The sequence below is a fragment of the Loxodonta africana genome, chromosome 13 (genome assembly GCF_030014295.1).
Source record: "Loxodonta africana isolate mLoxAfr1 chromosome 13, mLoxAfr1.hap2, whole genome shotgun sequence".
In the NCBI taxonomy this organism is placed as follows: domain Eukaryota; kingdom Metazoa; phylum Chordata; class Mammalia; order Proboscidea; family Elephantidae; genus Loxodonta; species Loxodonta africana.
The window spans coordinates 57,869,995-57,890,321 of record NC_087354.1 but is presented as its reverse complement, the minus strand read 5'-3'; the positions used below and the strand labels follow the sequence as shown (position 1 = coordinate 57,890,321).

The window sequence follows — 20,327 nt, the reverse complement described above, 5'->3', positions numbered from 1 at the left end:
GATCTAACCAACCACTGCAAACGACTAGAAAAATCCATGAAACAGCTTCTCCCGAGCACTGGATGTGGACAAGTATGAGACTGTAAATCCAGAGACAATGAAGCCTGCCTGCCAGGAGGCAATTTCTGGACTGCAGCACGGAATGGGGAGACCAAAGCAGAACATGGTGGTCTCACTGACACGATGAAACAGAAACCTGGGTTCACGGAGGCTGGGGTAGTGAACTTTTGAGAGGCTACAAAATGGAGGAGGAGAATGAGGTCCAGAAATCTTCACTGGAGTCTCCTTGAGTCTTTGGCCGAATGTTAAACTAGGAATACACAGGGTGGGATTCTATAAGACTGGACAAAAAAAAAAAAAAAAAAATACCCGGCATCTGTATGCTGAATAATTCCCAGAGCTTATACAGTGGGAGACATTTGAGTTCTCACCGGCCAGAGTGGAAAGACCTTGTTGAAAACTTGGGAACATTAAGTTGAAAACCCAGAAGGATTGCAACTTAGTAATAAAAGGGATAAAATTTTTTAGACCTGTAAAAACCAAACCTGTTGCTGTCAAGTCGATTCTGGCTCATACTGACACTGTAGGACAGAGTAGAACTGCCTCATAGAGTTTCCAAGGAGCGCCTGGTGGATTGGAACTGCCACCTTTCAGTTAACCACCACGTTATCAGGGTTTCCAACTACATCTAGCAGAGCTTAAAAATGAACCTCAAAAGGATCAGGCTGAACTGCGAGTGACTTAACCGCCTGCTGAAAAAAAAGTCCAAACAAAATCCAAATCTCAACAATGCAGTGTTTACAACGCCCAGCATCCTTTCAAAAGTGACAGACATGCAAAGAAGCAAAATAATATGACCAGGAAAAATATAAGTCAACACAAACAGATTCGGAAATAACAGAGATGTTAAAATTAACACTTTAGGATGTTAAAACTGGTATTATATGTATGTTCAGAAATTTAAAAGAAAACAGAAATACACGAGGAAAGAAATGTAAGATATAAAAAATAACCCATGAAATTCACAGAGCTTAAAATTAAAGTATCTGAAATGAAAGACTCACTGGGTGGGTTTAACAGCAGATTAAACACTACGTAAGATCAGAGGACTTGAAGATAACAATAAAAGCTATGCAGATGAAAGCACAAACAGAAGAAAGACTGAAAACAAATAGAAAGAACCTCAGTGACCTATGGAATAATACCATTCTAACATAAATGTAGTCAGAGTCCCAAAACAGGGAAGAAAAAATATATTAGAAAAAATAATGGTCAAAAATTTTCCAAATTTGATGTAAACTATAAACTCACAGGTTCAAGAATTTCAGTGAACTCCAAGCAAAACAAAGAACAAAACTACATGAGGCACATAATAATCAAATTGCTAAAAACCAGTAAAAGAGAAAAACGATACATTACCTATAGCAGAGCAAAGATAAGAATAGCTGCTAGGTTCTTATCAGAAACAGTGCAAGCCAGAAAAAAAAATAACAACAAAAACAGAATGGCATCTTGAAAGCGTTGAAAGTAAAACAAAACAAAAAAGGTGTCCAATTAGAATTCTATACCAAGAAAAAGCAATTATTAAAAAATAAAGACATTTTTCGATAACAAAAGCTGAGAGAATTCATAACTTGCAGACCTGCACTACAAGAAATGCTAAGGATGGTCTTTACAGAAGGAAGATGACATCAGAGTGAAAGGCGGACCACCACAGAAAGAAGCGGGCCAGAAATGGCAAGTCTGTGGGTAAAAATGTAAAATAGCTTTGCTTCCTCATTTTAGAAAATTTCTTCAAAAGATAACTGATGTTTAAAACAAAAATTAATAGCATGTATTGTGGGGTACGTAACATATGTGAAGTAGAACACAGGACAGCAATAGCACAAAGGATGGCAAACAGGCGAATACTGTTATAAGGTTGTTGCATTACATGCGAAGTAACCTAATACTGTTTAATGACAGACTAATACTCAGGTACATACTGCAAACACTAAATCAACCCCCAAAAAGAGGGATAGGTAATAATCCCAAAAAGAAGGTAAAATGGCATACTGAAAGAGGTAAAAAGGAACAGCCAAAAAAAAAAAAAACAGATGGGACAAACAGAAAACAAAGATCAAGATAAGGGATTTAAACATGACCATATCAATAATTGGAAACCCTGGTTGCCATAGTGCTTAAGAGCTATCCTGCTAACCAAAAAGGTAGGCAGTTCAAATCCACCAGCTGCTCCTTGGAAACCATAGGGGGCAGTTCTACTCTGTCCTATAGGGTCCTTATGAGTTGGACTCGACTCAACAGCAACTGGTTTGTTTTTTGTTTATATCAATAATTACATTAAGTGTTGAACAACAACAAAAGGCCAGACGTGAGAGAGTACATGCTGTACCAGTCTGTTTATGTGACCTTCTAGAACAGGCAAAATAAAGAGGATCGATGGCAGCCTGAGGCCAAGGGCGCTGGGTGCAAAGAGAAATGAAAGAATTTCCAGGGTGATGGAAATGTTCTGTATCTTGGTTTGGGTGATGGTTTTACATGGATGTGCACTTTTGTTAAATTCCATCAAACTGAAATCTAAAATGGGTGTATTTTACTTTGTGTAAATTATGCTTCTGTAAAGTCATTTAAAAAGTTTTTAAAAAAATCTTGAGGGGAAAACAGGGATCTGAACCCAAGCAGCCTAAAAACAGTGCTTGTGTTGTTACTGACTCATTATACCACTTTTTGTCTGGCCTGGAAGGTTAGGTTCCATCTATTCAGTATCACTTTCCAATGAATGATACTTTAAAAAAAAAAAAGGCTCTCGGTTTTTAGAATGAAACAGTTTGGGGAAAAAATGTGAAATTCCTAGAAATAAATTTAACAAGAAGCACCTCAGACCTGTATGATGACATAAGTGATGAACCTTACATGACAAATAAAGAGATTTATACCAGGTTCCCAGATGAGAAGTCAATACGGTAAAGATGATGCTTACCCTCAATTTAATATAGACACTTAATGTAACGTCAATCAAAATTCCAGTGAGATTTTTTTTTTTTTTTTGAGAAAGCAAGGCACTTATAAAATCAATGTGAAATTTCATCTGAAAGAATAAATGGGCAAGAATAGCCAAAGAGGTCTTGAGAAAGCCAGCTAAGTGGGTATCTTGCCTACCATATCACAACACATCTTATGAAAACCAGGTAACTAAAGCCATCCAGTACTGGTGAAAGAACAGACAAGTAAATTATGAGTCTTTAAACAGAATCCTGTGTATACGGGAATTTATCATATAATGTTACATCTATTCAAATGAGTTGCAAAGGGGGAGCTTGTTTAGTAAATGATGTTGAAATATCTGAACACCCATTTACGAAAAAAATAAAACTTAGACCTAACCTTTCATTATATATGAAAATAAATTGCAATCAGATTAAAGATTTAAACAAAAACAAAACAATAAAAGTACTGAAAGACTTTTTCAGAAATCACAAAGGAAATGGTAAGGACTGTTTATATAGCCCTGAGGTAGTTTCTTTAAAGATGACATAAAACCCAGACATCATCAAGAAAAAGGCTGAAAGACACGACTACATACAAATTTAACTCTTGTGTATGGCGAACATTATTAAAAAAAAAAAAAAAACTAAAAAAGAAAACAAACTGGGAATAATATTTGCAAATTCTTCATCAGACAAAAGATTAACATACACATCGCCCTAATGTATTCTCAGCAAGCAAGTATAAAAGTCCTTCTGTTTTGCAATTCCACCTCTAGAAACTTATCCAACTGAATATCTGAATATCATACACATGACACTGTGTGTGTGTATATGTATATATTTATATGTGTATGTATAAAACCCAGTGCCGTCGAATGTATAGGTATAAAAAAAAGAATTTTATACATATATATATATTCCAAGGATTTTTATTCCAATAGTCTAATAGGAAACAACGTAAAAAAAAAAAACCTGAAGTGCCCTATTACTTAAATGAACTATGATACACTGATGTAACAATATTCTGAGTAGATATTATAAAAAATGAAGAAGAGATATACCACAGGTTTATGCAAATAACACAGGCTTTCTACGACTGTTTTCCAACAGCGCCCTCCCACCGCGGGTGCAGTAGGTCCTAATGTGACAAGTTGTCCATCACATATTTTATGACATTTTTAATTTAAAAAATTATACAGTAGAAGCCTCTTAACTGACTCAACCAGGACCACTGGTTGGTTAACTGACAAAGGAGGTCAAAGCAGGGAATCACACCTTAAACACTTCATTTCAATATTAAACATAAATGTACATTTATCCTCCAATGTTTTGATATAGGGTGAAGGATTTCTTAAAAAAATTATGGGTCTACCACGTTGTCCTTTCTGATTACACCACATTCACAAAATATTGTTTAATATTTCTGGTTTCAGTTTCTTTAAAGTGCAAAAATCCTTGTTAAGATTTAAGTCTTCCCCCATAGCTATCTTGCTCAGTTCTAACTGATTACATTTTTCTTAGCATCTAGACTTTAACAAGTGTTTTAAAAACATTCAACTTAATTTATATAGAAACAATAATTTCCTTTTCTTACTTACATTTTGGTTTAAATATTTCATTAAATCACAAAATTACTATAGCATATACACCAAGAAAAAGGTTTGTGAACAAGCAAGACTAACTCTTGACAAACATAAAACTCAGTAATCTCTAACTGTAAATTTACAAATTGGTACTTAAGTTTGTTAAGCAATATCTCTTGAAGTTTTTTTTAACACGTCAATTTAACCAGGTACCATTAACTGCACCAAATGATTAAAATCAACGTCTCTGGACCCAATATGGTAGCCACTGGTGACATGTGGCTACAAAGTACTTGAAATATGGCTAGTCTGAGTTGCTATAAATGTAAAATACACAGCATATTTCAAAGACTTTGGAGCCCTGGTAGCACAGTGGTTAAGAGCTCAGGTGCTAAGCAAAAGGTCAGCAGTTCAAATCCACTAGCTACTCCATGTAACCCCTATGGGGCAGTTCTACTCTGTCCTGTAGGGTTGCTGAGTTGGGATCAACTCAACAGCAGCGCATTTGGTTTGTTTTGATTCAAAGACTTCATATGAAAGAGAATGTAAAATGCGTTAATATTTTTATATTGCTTACATATTGAAATGATTGTTTTGGAAATATTAGATTAAATAAAACATTACTAAAGTTAATTTCACTTGTTTATTTTTGTTTTAATGTGGCTAACAGCAAATTTTAAACGACAAACGTGGCTCTCCCTGTATTTCCTCCTGGCAGTGCTGTTCTAGACCTGAAACGTCCCTTGATCAACAGCAATGTCACACAGAGGTTCTACCTGAAGTGCTCCACCTGACCTTCTCTTTTATCTTCCTTTGCACCTGCATGAAAACACTCTGGAGCAGTATCTCTACACAGGCGTGTGACTCCCTACCAGCGGCTGGGAAATGGTGGCTGGTGGGCCAGGTGTGGCCTGCTGCCTATTTTAGCATGGCTGATGAGCTAAGAGGAAACTCTGGTGGCGTAGTGGTTAAGTGCTATGGCTGCTAACGAAAGGGTCCACGGTTTGAATCTGCCAGGCGCTCCTTGGGAACTCTATGGGGCAGTTCTACTCTGTCCTATAGGGTCGCTATGAGTTGGAATTGACTCGATGGCACTGGGTTTGGTTTGGTTTATGAGCTAAGAATGGTTTTTATGTTTTGAAATGGTTGCGGAAAAAATCAGAATAATTATTTCGTGATATATAAAAGTTATATGAGGTTCAGACATCAGTGTCCGTACATAAAATGTTATTGGAACACAGCTATGCTCTAGTTTATGTCCTGTCTGTGGCTACTCCTGTACTATATAGCAGCAGAGTCAGGCAGCTGCAACGGAGACGGCACTGCCCATAAACCGGAAAATATTTTCTACCTGGCCCTTTACAGGAGAAGTTTGCTGACCCTGCTCTGTATCATGCCTAAGGCTCTTGGAGCACAGTCAGTTAGCAAATAATGAGAAGGAAGAGCTGCGTCTTCATCCTGGCCTCTGCCAGAGACTAGTGTGGACTCCTAGCTTCCTAACTTGTTTCTGCCATTATTGTTCTTGACTCAAGAAAGCATCTAGGACAGCCTCTTCTGAGACAGTTTTTACACAAATGGCACAACAAAAATGCTCAGAGACCTGTGAAATCAAATGGCGAACATGCGCCTTTGCCACGATACCAGAGTGGTCCTTTGAAGGCCTGGATTACTCACTGCTATTCTGGTGTCCAGTCTGTGAGTACCATTTTCTGTTTTCTTTCAGCGTCTCTCTGCTCATTTGCAGGACTACTTCTCAACCCACGGCTTCTCAGGTGCCTACCTCAGTGGACCCTGTGAACGCGATCTTGTCTATGCCAATGTGAGAAGCTATCGCTGCTCCAGCCGTTGGCCCATATCCAGGCAAAATATTGATGACTCCTGGTGGAAAGCCAGCCTAACAAAACAGGATTGGAGGAAACATGGTTTGTGAAAGCTGACGAAGCACATTAATTCGGATACGCTCTAGCAGGCCTCAACTGTAAGGGCAGTCGGAGCCGCTCCAGCGGTCAGCTTCTCTTACCTCCTTGATGAGGGCTCCCATGTAGAGCGCGCTGAGTGGTGTTTGCTCTGCTGGCTTAATAACTACTGTATTGCCACAGCACAGAGCAGGAGCAATTTTCCAGGCAAACATCAGCAGGGGGAAGTTCCACTGAAAGGAAAAAATCCAAGTTTGATAGATGGAAAAATATTCCTGCAATACTTTGTTTTCAAGCTGTGACTCCTCAGATTGCTCAGACCAGTCCTGGACATAAACCTTGTCCACCACAGTGTACAGGTGATTGGAGTTTTAATGACCCCACTAAGGATGGAACAGCACTGACTTCGCAACCTCTCCTTTCATTTCTGTGCAGTACAGCTACTCACCAAAGACAACCTCCTGGTGAAAAGGGAGCTTCTGGTTTCCCTTTGTTTTGGTTTCTCACTGCTGTTGTTTCATATATTTTTTAAAATTAGACTTTGGGCTTCAATAAGAAAACTTTTTCTTGCATTTGGCCTTTTTACACCAGAGCGTTCACACTGGTATGAAAGCTCTTCAATGCAGAAGAACCAGAAGAGAAAATTCTAGCTGTGAGTTATATTTAAGTCCATGTGTATTTCAAGGCAGTGACTTTTCTTTATATACAGGTTTTGTCCCAAAAGGATCCCTGGTGGTGCAGTGGTTAAGCACTTGGCTGCTAACTGGAAAGGTCAGCAGATTGAACCAACCTGCCGCTCCGTGGGAGAAAGAGGAGGCAATCTACTTCTTCAAAGATTACAGCCTTGGAAACCCTGTGGGGCAGTTCTACCCTGTCATATAGGGCCGCTATGAGTTGAAGCCAACTCAATGGTGATGGGTTTGGTTTTCTAATTTTATTATCACAAAATACGCATGGTTACAAAAAATAAAGTGAATCTGCTAATAAGTATGCAAAAATTTGTTTCCCTTCCACTGCAAAATAAGCTAATGGAATCTAAAATATACTTCTGTGAGTGTATGAATTTGGGGCCTAAAATGGCTTAGACTGATTTTAAAGGATATTAAGGTTGCATTGTCATAAGCTCAGGCATAAGCCCCAGTGCTATCAGGTGTCACTGATAATTTCATTAAGAAAGAAAACAGAAATCCTGGTCCCCTGGCCTCAGCCCTGGCTACAACACATCTCTGCCTGAAGCATCTCAGCTGCCATCCTTGAAGGCTGCTCGCTGGCCCTGGCAAGCTTGCAAAAATATACAAGTGTCTTGCCTTCACCAAACACCCAATTTCTTTTCCCCTCAGTTGTTTATAAACTTGGGAGCCCACAGTGATGTTTTAATTCCATCCACAGTGTATAAATCTTGGCCCCCAGTAATTGAGCTGGAGCTGGCTGACAAGCCGCTCTTGCCCTGTCAGTGCTGTGGCTCTGAGGGTCTGAGGAAGGGCAGGAAGAGCGGGTCTGAGTCCTCAGAATCAAGCGGTGGATCTCACCCCTGCTGTGATCCATACAGGGTTTTCTGGGTGGCTCAGGAGCAGAAGAACTTGGAACCACACCCCTTTTTTCCTTTTCCATTCTCTAATACTTCGCACAGCAACTCAGGGCTTGGGGGTCATATAAAAATACTCAGACCTCCCAAACATCTTTGGCCCCCAAAACCAAAGGTGACCCTGAATTATTCTCCTAGATTCTGAAAAAAGAATGCTCCTTGCTCTACACTGTAAGAGTTTCATTTGCGTCTCCCTTTGAAATCTCTGCCAGAGCTATTAGCTAGAACTTCTAGAAGATTCGATGACGTTGTATACGATGCCAAAGATGTGCATGAGAAAGGGAAAGATAGGACAATGTTCAATGTTCCAACCAAAGCACGAAGTACTACATCTATTTCCCTTTCCAAGACATACAACAGCCCGGCATGGTTTCAATTACGACCGTGACGTTAATTGTACTGCTGTCTTCACAGCGTCTTCTATATAGCTTCTTGTGCAAAGAACAGTGGGAAAGAATGGCATTAAAAGACCATATAAGATAATACTCCTGGAAAAATGGTGAGTCACAGTTCTAAAAAATAAACAAGCAAATATAACAAAGCATTAATTTCCGTAAGCAGAATGGACATCCATAACAAGGGCAGGTTATTAATACGCTGTGTGCTTTGCTTTGCTTATTTTAATCATGAGAATTCCACGACTTGAGAACTCAACTCCTGGTAACGGAGCTGAAATCCTATCAACCTGTTCAAATAAGCATTTGCAGGGAGGCTGTTAAAGATATGTCAACAACATGAGCTCACGTTTTTTTCTTTCCAGTAATGGAAAACACACATTGCTGAGGTCCATGTTTTGTGTGTCTTAATTTAAGAGAACTGGTTCAAATGAAAATAAGTATGAGGCGTTAGGAGATACACTCACCGGGATGATCTGCCCACACACCCCGATGGGTTCGTGTCGTGTGAAGGTGAAGAAGTCTCCGTCTGAAAGAAACGAGCACAGTCACTTCCAGAGAGCTTAGAGTAGAAGGAAAAAACAGGGAGAACATTGGTAGCAACAAAAACACAAAGTTGACAAACATCCCACTCAACGGTGCCTGAAAGCTGGTAGAAGAGTTACCACTGTAACTCTGGGGTTCTCTGGGATATGGTTCCCAGAAACCCAAACAGTGCTGAGGAAGGCCTCTAAGGCAGAAATGGAGGACAAATTCAATGCTAGAAATTCTCTGGGGAGAAGAAAGCTGGAAACTGGAAAAGATTAAACATTAAAATGATACAAGTATCTGTTCCTCCATCACCAACCCTTTGACCACTGGGTTAACATTTGTCTTCTCTCTAGAAACCAATCTCCCCAGAGAAAGTGAAGACTCTCGGCTAGGATTCAGGAGAGCACTACTGTTAGGGGTGGAGATAAAGACGGGGCAGGACGGGTGTGAGCAGGGTGGGGAAGAGAAATGACGTCAATTGTTTAGATGGTACATCACTGTCTCTCAACACATCTGAATTACTAGCCTTTGTCACACAGAGCTTTTAATTAAATTCAAAATTATACAGTTTTAAATTGCTAAATTAAAGGTCTCTTCCTCACTCTGACCTCTAACCTTCAGCCCTTCTTCCCAGAATTAACTGTTATCTGTTGCTGGTCTATCTTTTCAGAAAACATATTCTTCACATGCAAGTATACGTAGTATCCTTTTTCTTTCACGCAAATGGAATCGTATGATTCACGCTATTTATTTATACTTTGGTTTACACTTTTTTTTTTTAAATGACTGCACCTTATTTCACTGGCTCAATAAATTACGGAACTACTGTAAACGCTCCTGAGACACAGGGGCCATTTCCGGTTTAGGCTATTCTAAATAATGCCGCAGACACGATCTTTTACATATCTTTGTATATCTGTGGAATTCTGGGGTCAAGGTCCATGTGTATTACACATTTTGATAAATACTGCCAAATCACTTTTCAGAAAAAACTAGACAATTCCTAAGTCCCAACAACAAGATGCTATTTTTTTCATACTCTTTTTAACACTGTGTTTTTCAAACATTTGAATTTCAGCCAGTCTGGCAGATAGAAAATGGCAGCTTATTTTCATTTGTTTAAGGATGTACGAGGTTCAGTATCTTTTCACGTCCACTCATCATTTTCAATTTTTCTTCTTCATATATCCACTGCCTTTTCTTTTTAAGAGTTGTCAGGAATTTTTTTTGGTTTTTTTATTATGAAAATGCCAAATACACACAAAAGAGTACAGAGAACCCCATATGCCCACCATCCAGATTCAACAGTTATCAAGATCTTGCTACACGTACTTCACCTAGGAACTTAAAGTTGTTTTTAAGCCTGAAGATCCATGAGTGGAACACAGCTGAGTTTCCATTATTTTCTGTGACTCCGCTAGGGCAAGGGCACAAGAGAACAGAGAACAATGGTGCTCGGGACACTGCCAGGTCCCAGTAGCGGGCAGTGTCAGAGCCCCCACAAAGGATGTGACAAGCGTCCTCCACCACCAGCCATCTCTGCACAGAGCCGCCTTGTCTCCGAGAAGCCCAGATGCAAACTCCGGGCTTCTGATTTACGGACTGCCTATAGGGTCGCTTTGAGTCGGAATCGACTCGACGGCACTGGATTTGGTTTAGGCCTTTTTACTTCACAATTTGAAGAGTTCTATGTATATCAAGGAAATCAGGCCTTTGTTACGTGTGTTGCAGAATTTTCTCCCAATTTGCTGTTTGTTTCCTGAGTTTGTTCTACGTATTTTTTAAACTGGAAAAAATTACGAAGTAGGAGGGTTCAGCGACTATAGGATGGGAGTTACTTTAGAATTTATCTCCGTTATAACAAAAGTAACCAAAATATGGAAAGTGTCTATAGGATGACCACTGGATTAACTACTCTCGGTCTGTATGCAGAAAACTCAAGAATCTTACGGATAGATACCATTCTCCATAACAGTGCAAGTTACTGCTCTTCTCAACTTATAAATCTCCAGAGACGTAGAAACCTTTTTCATGAGGAACAACAACACTGATCAATAGGCAAGAGTTTCTTTTGCAAGGAAATCCTCCCCAACTAAACTCTGTAATGTGGCTAAGGTGATGGATTTAGGTGAATAATCACAGACCACAGACAGATACAGAGAATAATGTCAAGATGGAGTGCAAGTGGACTGAGGAAAAAATGGCGAAGCTGAGCTGAGAGAACACACAGGTGTTTTCTTTAACAGCACCTGTAGGAAAGCGGCCTGGTTCTCAGGAATGTCACCGGCACCTACAGAAGCACCAAACAATGCTTCACACAGCAGGCTTCTCCTCTACGTTCTGAACGCGCAGGAATTTACTCACACTGCTCACGTGATATTGAAAGTTACTTGTAAGAAACGAAAGCAAGAAGATGAAATGTTGACAAAACCTTAAAAAGTTGACCTCATGAGGAATGGAACTGGATTCTGTGACTGTGTCCCATGAGAAAATGCACTATGGGGGATGAAAACTTTCTTGGATAAACTGTTCACAGATCTGACAGACATTTAGCTAAAGGCTGGCAAAAGAAAAGGGACTGAACCCACGGTTAGCTTCTCTAAAAGGCAAATAAGGAAATAAAGGCCTATGGTGAGCACGGAGGGTCAGGTGAAAAAGAAGGGGCCCCAGACCTTGTGAGCTCAGTCCACATTCCCAGCTGGCCAATGAAAGATTACTCTGGACGCCCCTAGTCCGAGGCGGGGTGCCTGGCAAATATGAGAGTACGGCTTCCATAAGAAGCCCGGCTAAGGCTGAAAACACCAAAGGTCCTTCGCAGCTACTATGACCCTTCTCCAATCCCACCAATCTTCCAGACCAGGGTTACCTGGAGTCCACTCACTCGTCCATTTTGCCATATTCAAATATCAGCTGCTTTATTACTTACTTATTACTTTTTGTTACATGAACTCACCTTTTAAAAATAGGTATGTAGCTACTTTTTAGCCTCAACCTAAGGAAAATCAATGAGATACCAAGTTTAATGGACTAGTAACAATTTTTTCTAATATTCATCATACCTAATAATTAAAATTAAAAACGTTCATGAGTTTAATATGTAAAACCATCTTGCATGCTACTGGTCCTATACCAGACAAACTGTTGTGGAGTGGTGCTTTTCAAATGTACACATGTACAAAAAGCACCTGAAGACAGGCTCTGAGTCAACAGGTCTGAGGTGCGGCCTGAGTTTCTGCACTTTGCAAGCTCTCAGATCCACAGATCACACTTTGAGCAGCCAGGGCCCAGGGGAACCGAGGGATAAAGGGGAGTCCACCGGCATCATGACGACCTAAGTTGTCTGACTTCATTTTTATTAATTTAGTTTTTGTATCTCTACTAGCTCTACTAATTTGCCTCAAAAAAAGTTTGAAGTATAGGAGAATCCAATCAGTGTTTTTAATAGTTTCAAAAGAGTAATAAGAACAAAAACAAAGTTTATTTCTATAGAACCTTACAAAGTATTTTTGTACTCTTACTGCGTATCATGGGAACCCTGGCAGGTGTAATGGTTAAGAGCTACAGCTGCTAACTAAAAGGTCAGCAGTTTGAATCTACCAGGCACTCCTTGGAAACTCTATGGGGCAGTTCTGCTCTGTCCTATAGGGTCGCTATGAGTTGGAATCAACTCGACAGCAACGAGCTTGGTTTTTTTTTTTAATTGCATTTCACACTCATATTTGAAAAAAATATAGCAACTACGGTCATGTGTTGCTTAACGTCCACGATCCATTCTGTGAAATAGGGCTTTATGCGATTTGGATGTGGTACAAACACCGTATTACAGGCAGTCCCCGGGTTACTAACGTCCACTTCCTTAAGGACAAGACTGCCTGTTTCATTGAGATTTTGAGTTAAATACACCTACCCGCACAACTGCTTTGTATACAACAGACATGAGATACACGTGCTGCATGAAGGAAGCTGTTGCGTTTGCTACATCCAGTTCTGTCCACTGCGTCCAGTTCTCTTATTGGGATTTCTGAACTCTTAAAGGAGCACGGATGTGGATGCCGTCAGGCAACATTATGCAGCACCTGGCTGTATTATCATCATCATTTTACACATGGAGAAAACGAGGTACAGAGAGGTTAAGTCCAAAGTGATGACCTGGTGAAGTTGTGGCTTCTGGACTATGACCTGGATGTTCAGACTTCAAGTTCACTGCCCATAAAAACATGTTAAAGACATTTCTGTGGAGAAGATGTTGGATTCAGGTGGCTAATCACAAACCACAGAATCAGAGTGTAATGTCAAGAAGGTATGGAAATACGACAAAAACAAAAAAAATGACTCAAAGGTATGACCTTTTTGTGAAGAAGGGTGAAAATGTTCTTTGAGGATTTGGCGCACAGGTACAAAGAACTCACACAAACTCAAGTATCTTAAGTTACAAAGGAAACACTACAGAGAGCAGCACTCCGCTCAGTGGGAGGGAGTGGCAGAACCTCCAAAAAGGGTGTGAGGAGCATCCTCAACTGCCAGCCATCTCTGCACAGAGCCCAGGACCAAGCAGCTTGCTCCTTGCTGTCTATGCAGCGTGGACCCCAAGGAGTGACGGAGTATCCTCTCTCTACTTCATACTTAATCACACACAGTCAGCACACCTCCTTGCCTAGAAGAAAAGTTACAGCCCACTTTCTACCTTTTATGCTAATAACACTCTCTAAATAAGGCAGGAGAACTTAAAAGATTGTTTCCTTCATTTCTTCAGCTTTGTGTTATAAGTTCATCAGCTCCGTACAGAAAAAAAAAAACAAAAAATCTTCCACCCAAACTGAGAAACTCCCTTTTGGGATGCTATGATTTGTCTTCTTACCAAACACGAGGCATTACAGAGAAGGCTTAGACTCAGCAAGAACGAACTGCAGAAGATACCAGACAAATGATCCCAACACCATGGTCTGAGCCAATGGGTTAGAGCATGACTGCGGAGGTGAAGAGATAACATACCCAACAGAAATATTATTAAACAGTTAGAGCAACTGCACTGAACTATCCTACCATCTCCCCAGCAGATCCCTGTGCATTCTGACACTGAACAGGCCTCGCTGAGTACTTTACTGCTGTAATGATAAACTCCATAAACACCTATACAAACACTGAAACTTTCCATTGCTGTGAAGCGTAGGAACACTGTTCCAAGGAGTCTGCTGGTGGCTTCTAAGAAGCTGGATTACATGTTCCTGAGTCTGTCGTGAAGGTGCCTTCCTCTACTGCTAATCTGTTCTGTGATCTTGAAGAAGTCAGTTTACTTTACTGGACCTGTTTCTTTGTCCATAAAATGAGGAGAGTGAGGATCCTAAAAGTCCTTTTCAGCCTTAACATCTCATAGAGATGACATGTGAAGCGGATGTCACAGCCTCCTGTCACCACCAATTCAGGTCCTACTAACCCAACCCACTCTTCTCAGGTGAGCAGAGCAAATGGCTCCTCACTATCATTCTGACTGAGCAGCAGGTTTCTCTCATGCCCACTTTCCACTGACACCAGACAAAACTGACTGAAGGCAAAAATCTTCAGACCTGGGTCACTGCCTTTGTGCATTTTTAATCTACTCTTTTAACAGGGGAATTTAGAAGGGGGTGAAGTGGACAAATAATTACTTATAACCCGGGTAGTTTCTAAACCTTTTCCATATGCTAATATATCACAAGGGCTTTTTTTTTTTTTTGGCCAGAATTCAGCTTAAAGCATCAGCTACGTTTTCTCTGCTTACATATCGCAAAATCAATAAAACTAACACTTGTTAGAGGGAAAAATCACCTCAATTAACCTCCATGTCTCCTTCTATAAAGTGAAAACAAGCTTTGATTCCTCCTCCATCACAGGGAGAGTACAGACATGAGAGGAGCGGACCTATGAACAGAACTCTGATATGGGTGAAAAATAATCAAAACAAGGAAAACTGTACTTCCCCTGCAGGGCTGCCATGAGAGTAGAGATCACACAACAGGAACAAAGAAAGTGTTCAATAAATCACAGTCGTGATTATTCATCATCATAATTAGGGGCTGCAATAGCAGAAGGGTCAAAGCGTGGGATTTATGGTCAGAGGGAATGGCTCCTCTGGGTACCATGATGGGAAGTAATGGACAGTGTTGTAAAGGGAACGACATCAAGACCCCTGTGAATCATACTGTGATTGTCTAACTGTGCACTAACATCGGACTCTGGGCCTTGAGTGAGCTACAGCAGACAGGGGAGAGGCTCCCCATTTGGAAGGAGAAACAGCTGTTGAGTGGATAGCTCAAAAATGGGCTTTTCTCCTCTTCTCAAATATTCTACTGAAGGCTACCCTTCACGGGGAGAAACAGAAAAGATACTTGCCTTCCCCAGTTCTTATTCAGTGTGTAGTCAAAGTACTCTTTATAAAAACCAATTTTTATCAAGGTGCCCATTTAATATAATTCAGTGATTGATCATTCCTTATGGAAAAACTCAGGCCGAGGTCTGTATCTGGATATGCTTTCCCATCCACTAGCACGCTGGACTCACTTCCTTCCGCACTTTGCACAGACTATCACTGCCGGCCGGGATGCCCCTACCTCCATCTTCACTTACTTGCACTTCGAGTATCATCTTGTATATTCCAGCTCCTTTAGGAAGCCTTCCTAGAACCCTGGGCCCCATTCCGACCTTCATACTGGTTGAGTCACTGTATCCCAACTGTGTGTTTACTTGTTTGCTTTCCTCAATATTCTATGAACATCTTAAGAGCGGGGACTCTTTCATGCTCACCTGTATATCCCCAGTGCCTGAAACACAGCCAAAACCAAAACCTGTTGCTGTTGAGTAGATTCTGACTCCTAGTGACCCTATAGCACAGGGTAGGACTGCACCATAGGGTTTCCAAGGGAACACCTGGTGGATTCAAACTACCAATCTTTTGGTTAGCAGCCATAACTCTGAACCACTGCACTACAAGGGCTAAAAAAATATCTGTTGAATGAATGAGTGAATAATGGAGGGGCTGAGGCTGATGTTCAGTAAAAAAAAAAAAAAAGTAGAGGAGGTAAATCCCAAACTTAAACTTTGGGTATCACAGAGAAATGCATGTCACACAATAAAGACCTCATGGTTCAAGGTTTCTTATATTCCAGGTTTCACTGCTGGGAAAGCCAAGTATGTGGAAACAAAGTCAGGCTGATGTTGAATTATGGAGTTACAAGTGATAAACACAAATGGACTAACCGAACACACTTAAGAATAAATAAATGAATAAATGTTACCACCCACCCCCATTTCCCTGGCATGCCCCTGGCAGCCCCCTGCTTTACTCAGCTAAACTCACTAAGCACTGGACTAGCCCAAGGAGTTGTTGGCTGAAGTCTGGGTAGCCCACAGGCCAGCCCCAAGGTTTCTGAACTGGAGTGGAGATGAAACCTGGCTTCCAAGTGCAGCTCTGCCACCATCCTTCCCTCGTCTGCCTGAGGCAGCACAGTGAGGGCACTTACATCCCAAACCTCAGCCTCCTAGGAGGTCTGCCTCCACATCTTGCCTCCTAGAGAGGCCCATGTCCTGATGCCCCTCTACACATACTTTGAGAATAATTAGGGAAACAAAAATTACTTAGTGTTTAAGAGGATTCCTCAGTTTTTCCCCTCACAGACTGAACATCAGTTTACGAGCAGAGGTCGGACAGCATTTTCGTGAATGCACCCTCAAAGTAAGTCCTGTGTTTCTAACTCCTAGGTCAACATCCTCAAGGTCCCCAAAGAGCATCAGATGAAAAATCAGACTTAAAACCCAATCACCTCTACCCTAGATAAAACCACATGAAGGCATCACACATTTCAGGGGTGCCAATAAACTTATCTAACAGGGTCTTCTCTCCTGAGGAAGCAGAAGAAAACCAAGACATCGTCAGGTCAGACAGAGACCTCTGTGCACAGCCAGCCTCCTGTCTCGCCTTATTCCTAAAATAGCTGTAAATCTTTTGAACAGAGACTGAAAGGCCTGAAACATATTTGTTGTTCTGATAATGAAATGGCAGTGCGGTGGGAAGCAAAATAACTAAGCCTTTGATCTTATTACTTTACCTTTCTTCACTGAGGTAGGAGAAAACAACTTAAAAAGGCTGACAGATTTCCTGACTTTAGATAAAGGCTTTCGTTCCTGAGTCACTCCAATAGCCACGCTCATACCACATGATGACTGTGCCTCAACCCAGGCCGTCCCCAACACTGCAAGAGATGCTGGGGTTCTGTAATATTCTTAGAGCCGGGGTTGAACTAAGATTCTGACATTCTCTAAGAAGGTTCTTCTCTACCCTTGAATGTGGTGAACAAGGAAAACCTCCGGCTGATGGGAAAGAGAGCCTATTGGAACTCATTCTCTAAGGGCTAATACTCCACATGCCATCATCACCTGTGGAGGTAATCTCAAAAGTTTTGTCTCTGTCCTGTCCACTCTCCCTGCCATATCCTCCCTCGCCGCCGCAGGCCTAGATGAGGTATCGAACAGCCACTCAGCTTGGGCCTGGTGCCCGCACCCTCTCCTTGCCCCTCAAAGGCAGAGGACCAGCAGCATAGGTATCACCTGGAAGTCAGTTAAGGATGCAGAATCTCAGGCCCTACCCCAGGCCGACTCAAGCAAAATGTGCACTTGAAGATTACAGGTGATTCATACACACATTAAAGTTTGAGCAGCATGGCTCTGATCCACCTGCACTATCAGCCAGACCACCCCCTTTTCTGGTAAACGGATACTCCTGAGCCTGGCTGGAGAGGCCCTAACAGGGGTAACACAAGTACTCGGTACGACGCTCCACTCTTCCTAGTACACACTGTCCACAGGAAGCAGGCCGCTGTCCAGAGCAGACACAGCACACGTCAGCATCCCCACCTACCAGCAAACGTGCATTCCTTCCCCGTGAGCGCTCCCCACTCCCCACATCCTCATCTCTTCTAGTAGGTCCCTTCTGCGATGAGAGCACTTCCTTCTGGTAGCAAAAGTAAATCCTCTAGTGAACCACTGAGAGCCTGGGCTCTAATGTCAAACTCGGAGCTCAAAAACATTATTTACTTTGTGAATAGCGAAAACTATTTAACTTCTTAGGCCTTGGTTCCCTTCTTCGTAAACGGGGATGTTGATAACAGTACCTTCCTCCTGGGGCTGTTGTGACGGCACTCAGTAGGTATTGGTCATCACCAGTATTGGACCTCAGCTCCAGGCTGCTCCACCAGCCACCTCAGCCTCAAAAAAGTCTCTCTCCTTTAGACCACCACCCCTGACAGCCATGCCAGGCAACTCAGAACCTAGCTGTAACTCTCTGGCAGAGACCTATGCTTTATGCCCTTGGTGTTGTCTCCTGACCTTCACCTTAAAAAAAAAGGGGGGGGGGGCTGCCAGAGTTGTTGTTTTTACAGGTTTTTAAAGTGATTCACGGTCATTACAGAAAATATAAGGAGCCCTGGTGATGGGTTAAAGTGATCAACTGCTAACTGAAAGGTTGATGGTTCAAAACCACTAGCAGCTCTGTGGGAGGAAGGTGTAACAGTCAGCTTCCGTAGAGATTTACAGCCTGGGAAACCCTATGCGGTTGCTGAGCTGGAATCGACTTGACAGCAGTGGGTTTGGTTTTGGTATAGGAAATATAGAAAAACATAAAAAAGAAATTAAAAATCATCCATAATCTCACCACTAGAAGAAAACAACAATTGTAACATTTTAGGGTATTCCCTTCCAAGATGGTAGGTCTGATGATTCAGGAGGGCGAGGACTGAGTCTGCATTTTTGTGGAATTTTTGCCAGCCTCCCCTCCGCTATCAACCCTCCACACCCCAGCACCTAACCATTCCAGTGCTAAGCATTTAGCAGATGACAAATATCTATCTGTCCACTGGCTAAGTGATGTATTGATGTAAGTGGCCTGCCCCTACACTTAGATGGGGAATGGCCCTAGAAATAGGACCACGTCAGACTCAGTGACATCATTTGGTTGTTCTCTGTGGAGCTCAGGATGTTGTAAGTGGGCCCAGATCTGCTTCCACATGACTGCTGGTGGTGGTGGTGGTGGTGAAGGTGCGTTTCTGGTGGAACCCCCCGTTCCCTCTGCAGCCCTTCGGACTTCACGTACCCACAGGGATGGTCATGCCGTGGACTTTATCAGCCCAGCCTGCATAATACCGGAGGGTTTTGATGACACCTTGCAGGTCCACGTAGAAAGCCTGCAGGAATGGTTTGCCGCCATTTAGGGACTCCATGGTCTGCGGGAAAAAAAAGGAAGAAGGACACATTTTCAACAATTTCTGGAGCAGAAGAAAAAAGAAAGAACGAGACTGTGAATGGTGAGGCACACCTGAGCAACTCTGGTTTCCTGAATAAAGTGGTTTTTAGTACTACCGGTCTGGTTTGGTTTCCAGCAAGACCACGGTGAGAATATACGTGCACGTTCCTGGGACTGTGTCCAGTAACCACTATCCAAACACAGGGACATCACGTTTATTTTACTGACAATAAAGCAACGTTCTGTGTGTCAAATCAGCTTCTGTTACGGCAATGGCCAGAGTTGAGTTGGGATCTTTTGGGGTCCACAGCGGTAATCTGAATCCATAAAGAGGAGCAGGACACGGGCTCTTTACACAATGGATGAGAATTAAAAAGGTCCTCCACAGCTGCCAAAAGCTCTGCTGAGAAATGGAATACCCACGGTGCAGAGCTAGTCTGTTTGTTACCACCAAATAAACAAGACCTCCTCCAGGGAAGCGCATACTTCAGCAACTTAAAGGCTGGTTTTTAGTAAACATTTACTTTAACAACCATTATCTATTAAGAGTAAAGTACTGGTCCATTTAATGAAAACGGTGATATTAAACAGCTTTAGATTGTTGATGCCATTATTTTAATGGCATGTTTCTAAGTCAGTTAAGTCTGTAACACACAGAATGACAAATGAATGTGCCAAAATGAAAAAGAATATTTTCGCTTGAGAGCTATTAGAAGTGTTACAAGTTTAACAAATGAAACAAACAAAAACATGTTACCTCATTTCCTTCTCCATAAGGGCATTTTACAACACATACTGGCTGAAAACTGAGTCTGGACAAACTAAAACTGAAATATTTTCCATTCAATCAGATGAAAATACTATTACTTGCAATGCAACTTATCCACTTACCATGGATGCAAGATGGAGCTTGTTTTAAAATATCACGTTACTTGGCATTGGATATTGGCTCGCCTTTATTAAAGGCAATCAGTCTGAACTATTTCTCGTTACTTATCAGAACATTTACATGTTCATGAAGCGCGGACTGCGTTCTCCAGGAGTCAGAATGCAGCTAGCA

The 20,327-nt window shown here is 41.6% G+C and overlaps 1 protein-coding gene across 1 annotated transcript in view; it reads right to left on the bottom strand.

Moving 5' to 3' along the window:
- ALDH1A2 (aldehyde dehydrogenase 1 family member A2) overlaps window positions 1–20,327 on the bottom strand; it is a 94,292-nt gene that overhangs the window by 31,883 nt on the left and 42,082 nt on the right. Inside the window, exons 4-7 of the mRNA XM_064267491.1 lie at window positions 19,118–19,247; window positions 8,934–8,995; window positions 6,591–6,719; window positions 6,351–6,464 (exon numbers count right to left, since the gene is read on the bottom strand). Coding sequence (XP_064123561.1) covers window positions 6,351–6,464; window positions 6,591–6,719; window positions 8,934–8,995; window positions 19,118–19,247 — 435 coding nt within the window. The remainder of the gene's footprint in view (window positions 1–6,350; window positions 6,465–6,590; window positions 6,720–8,933; window positions 8,996–19,117; window positions 19,248–20,327) is intronic.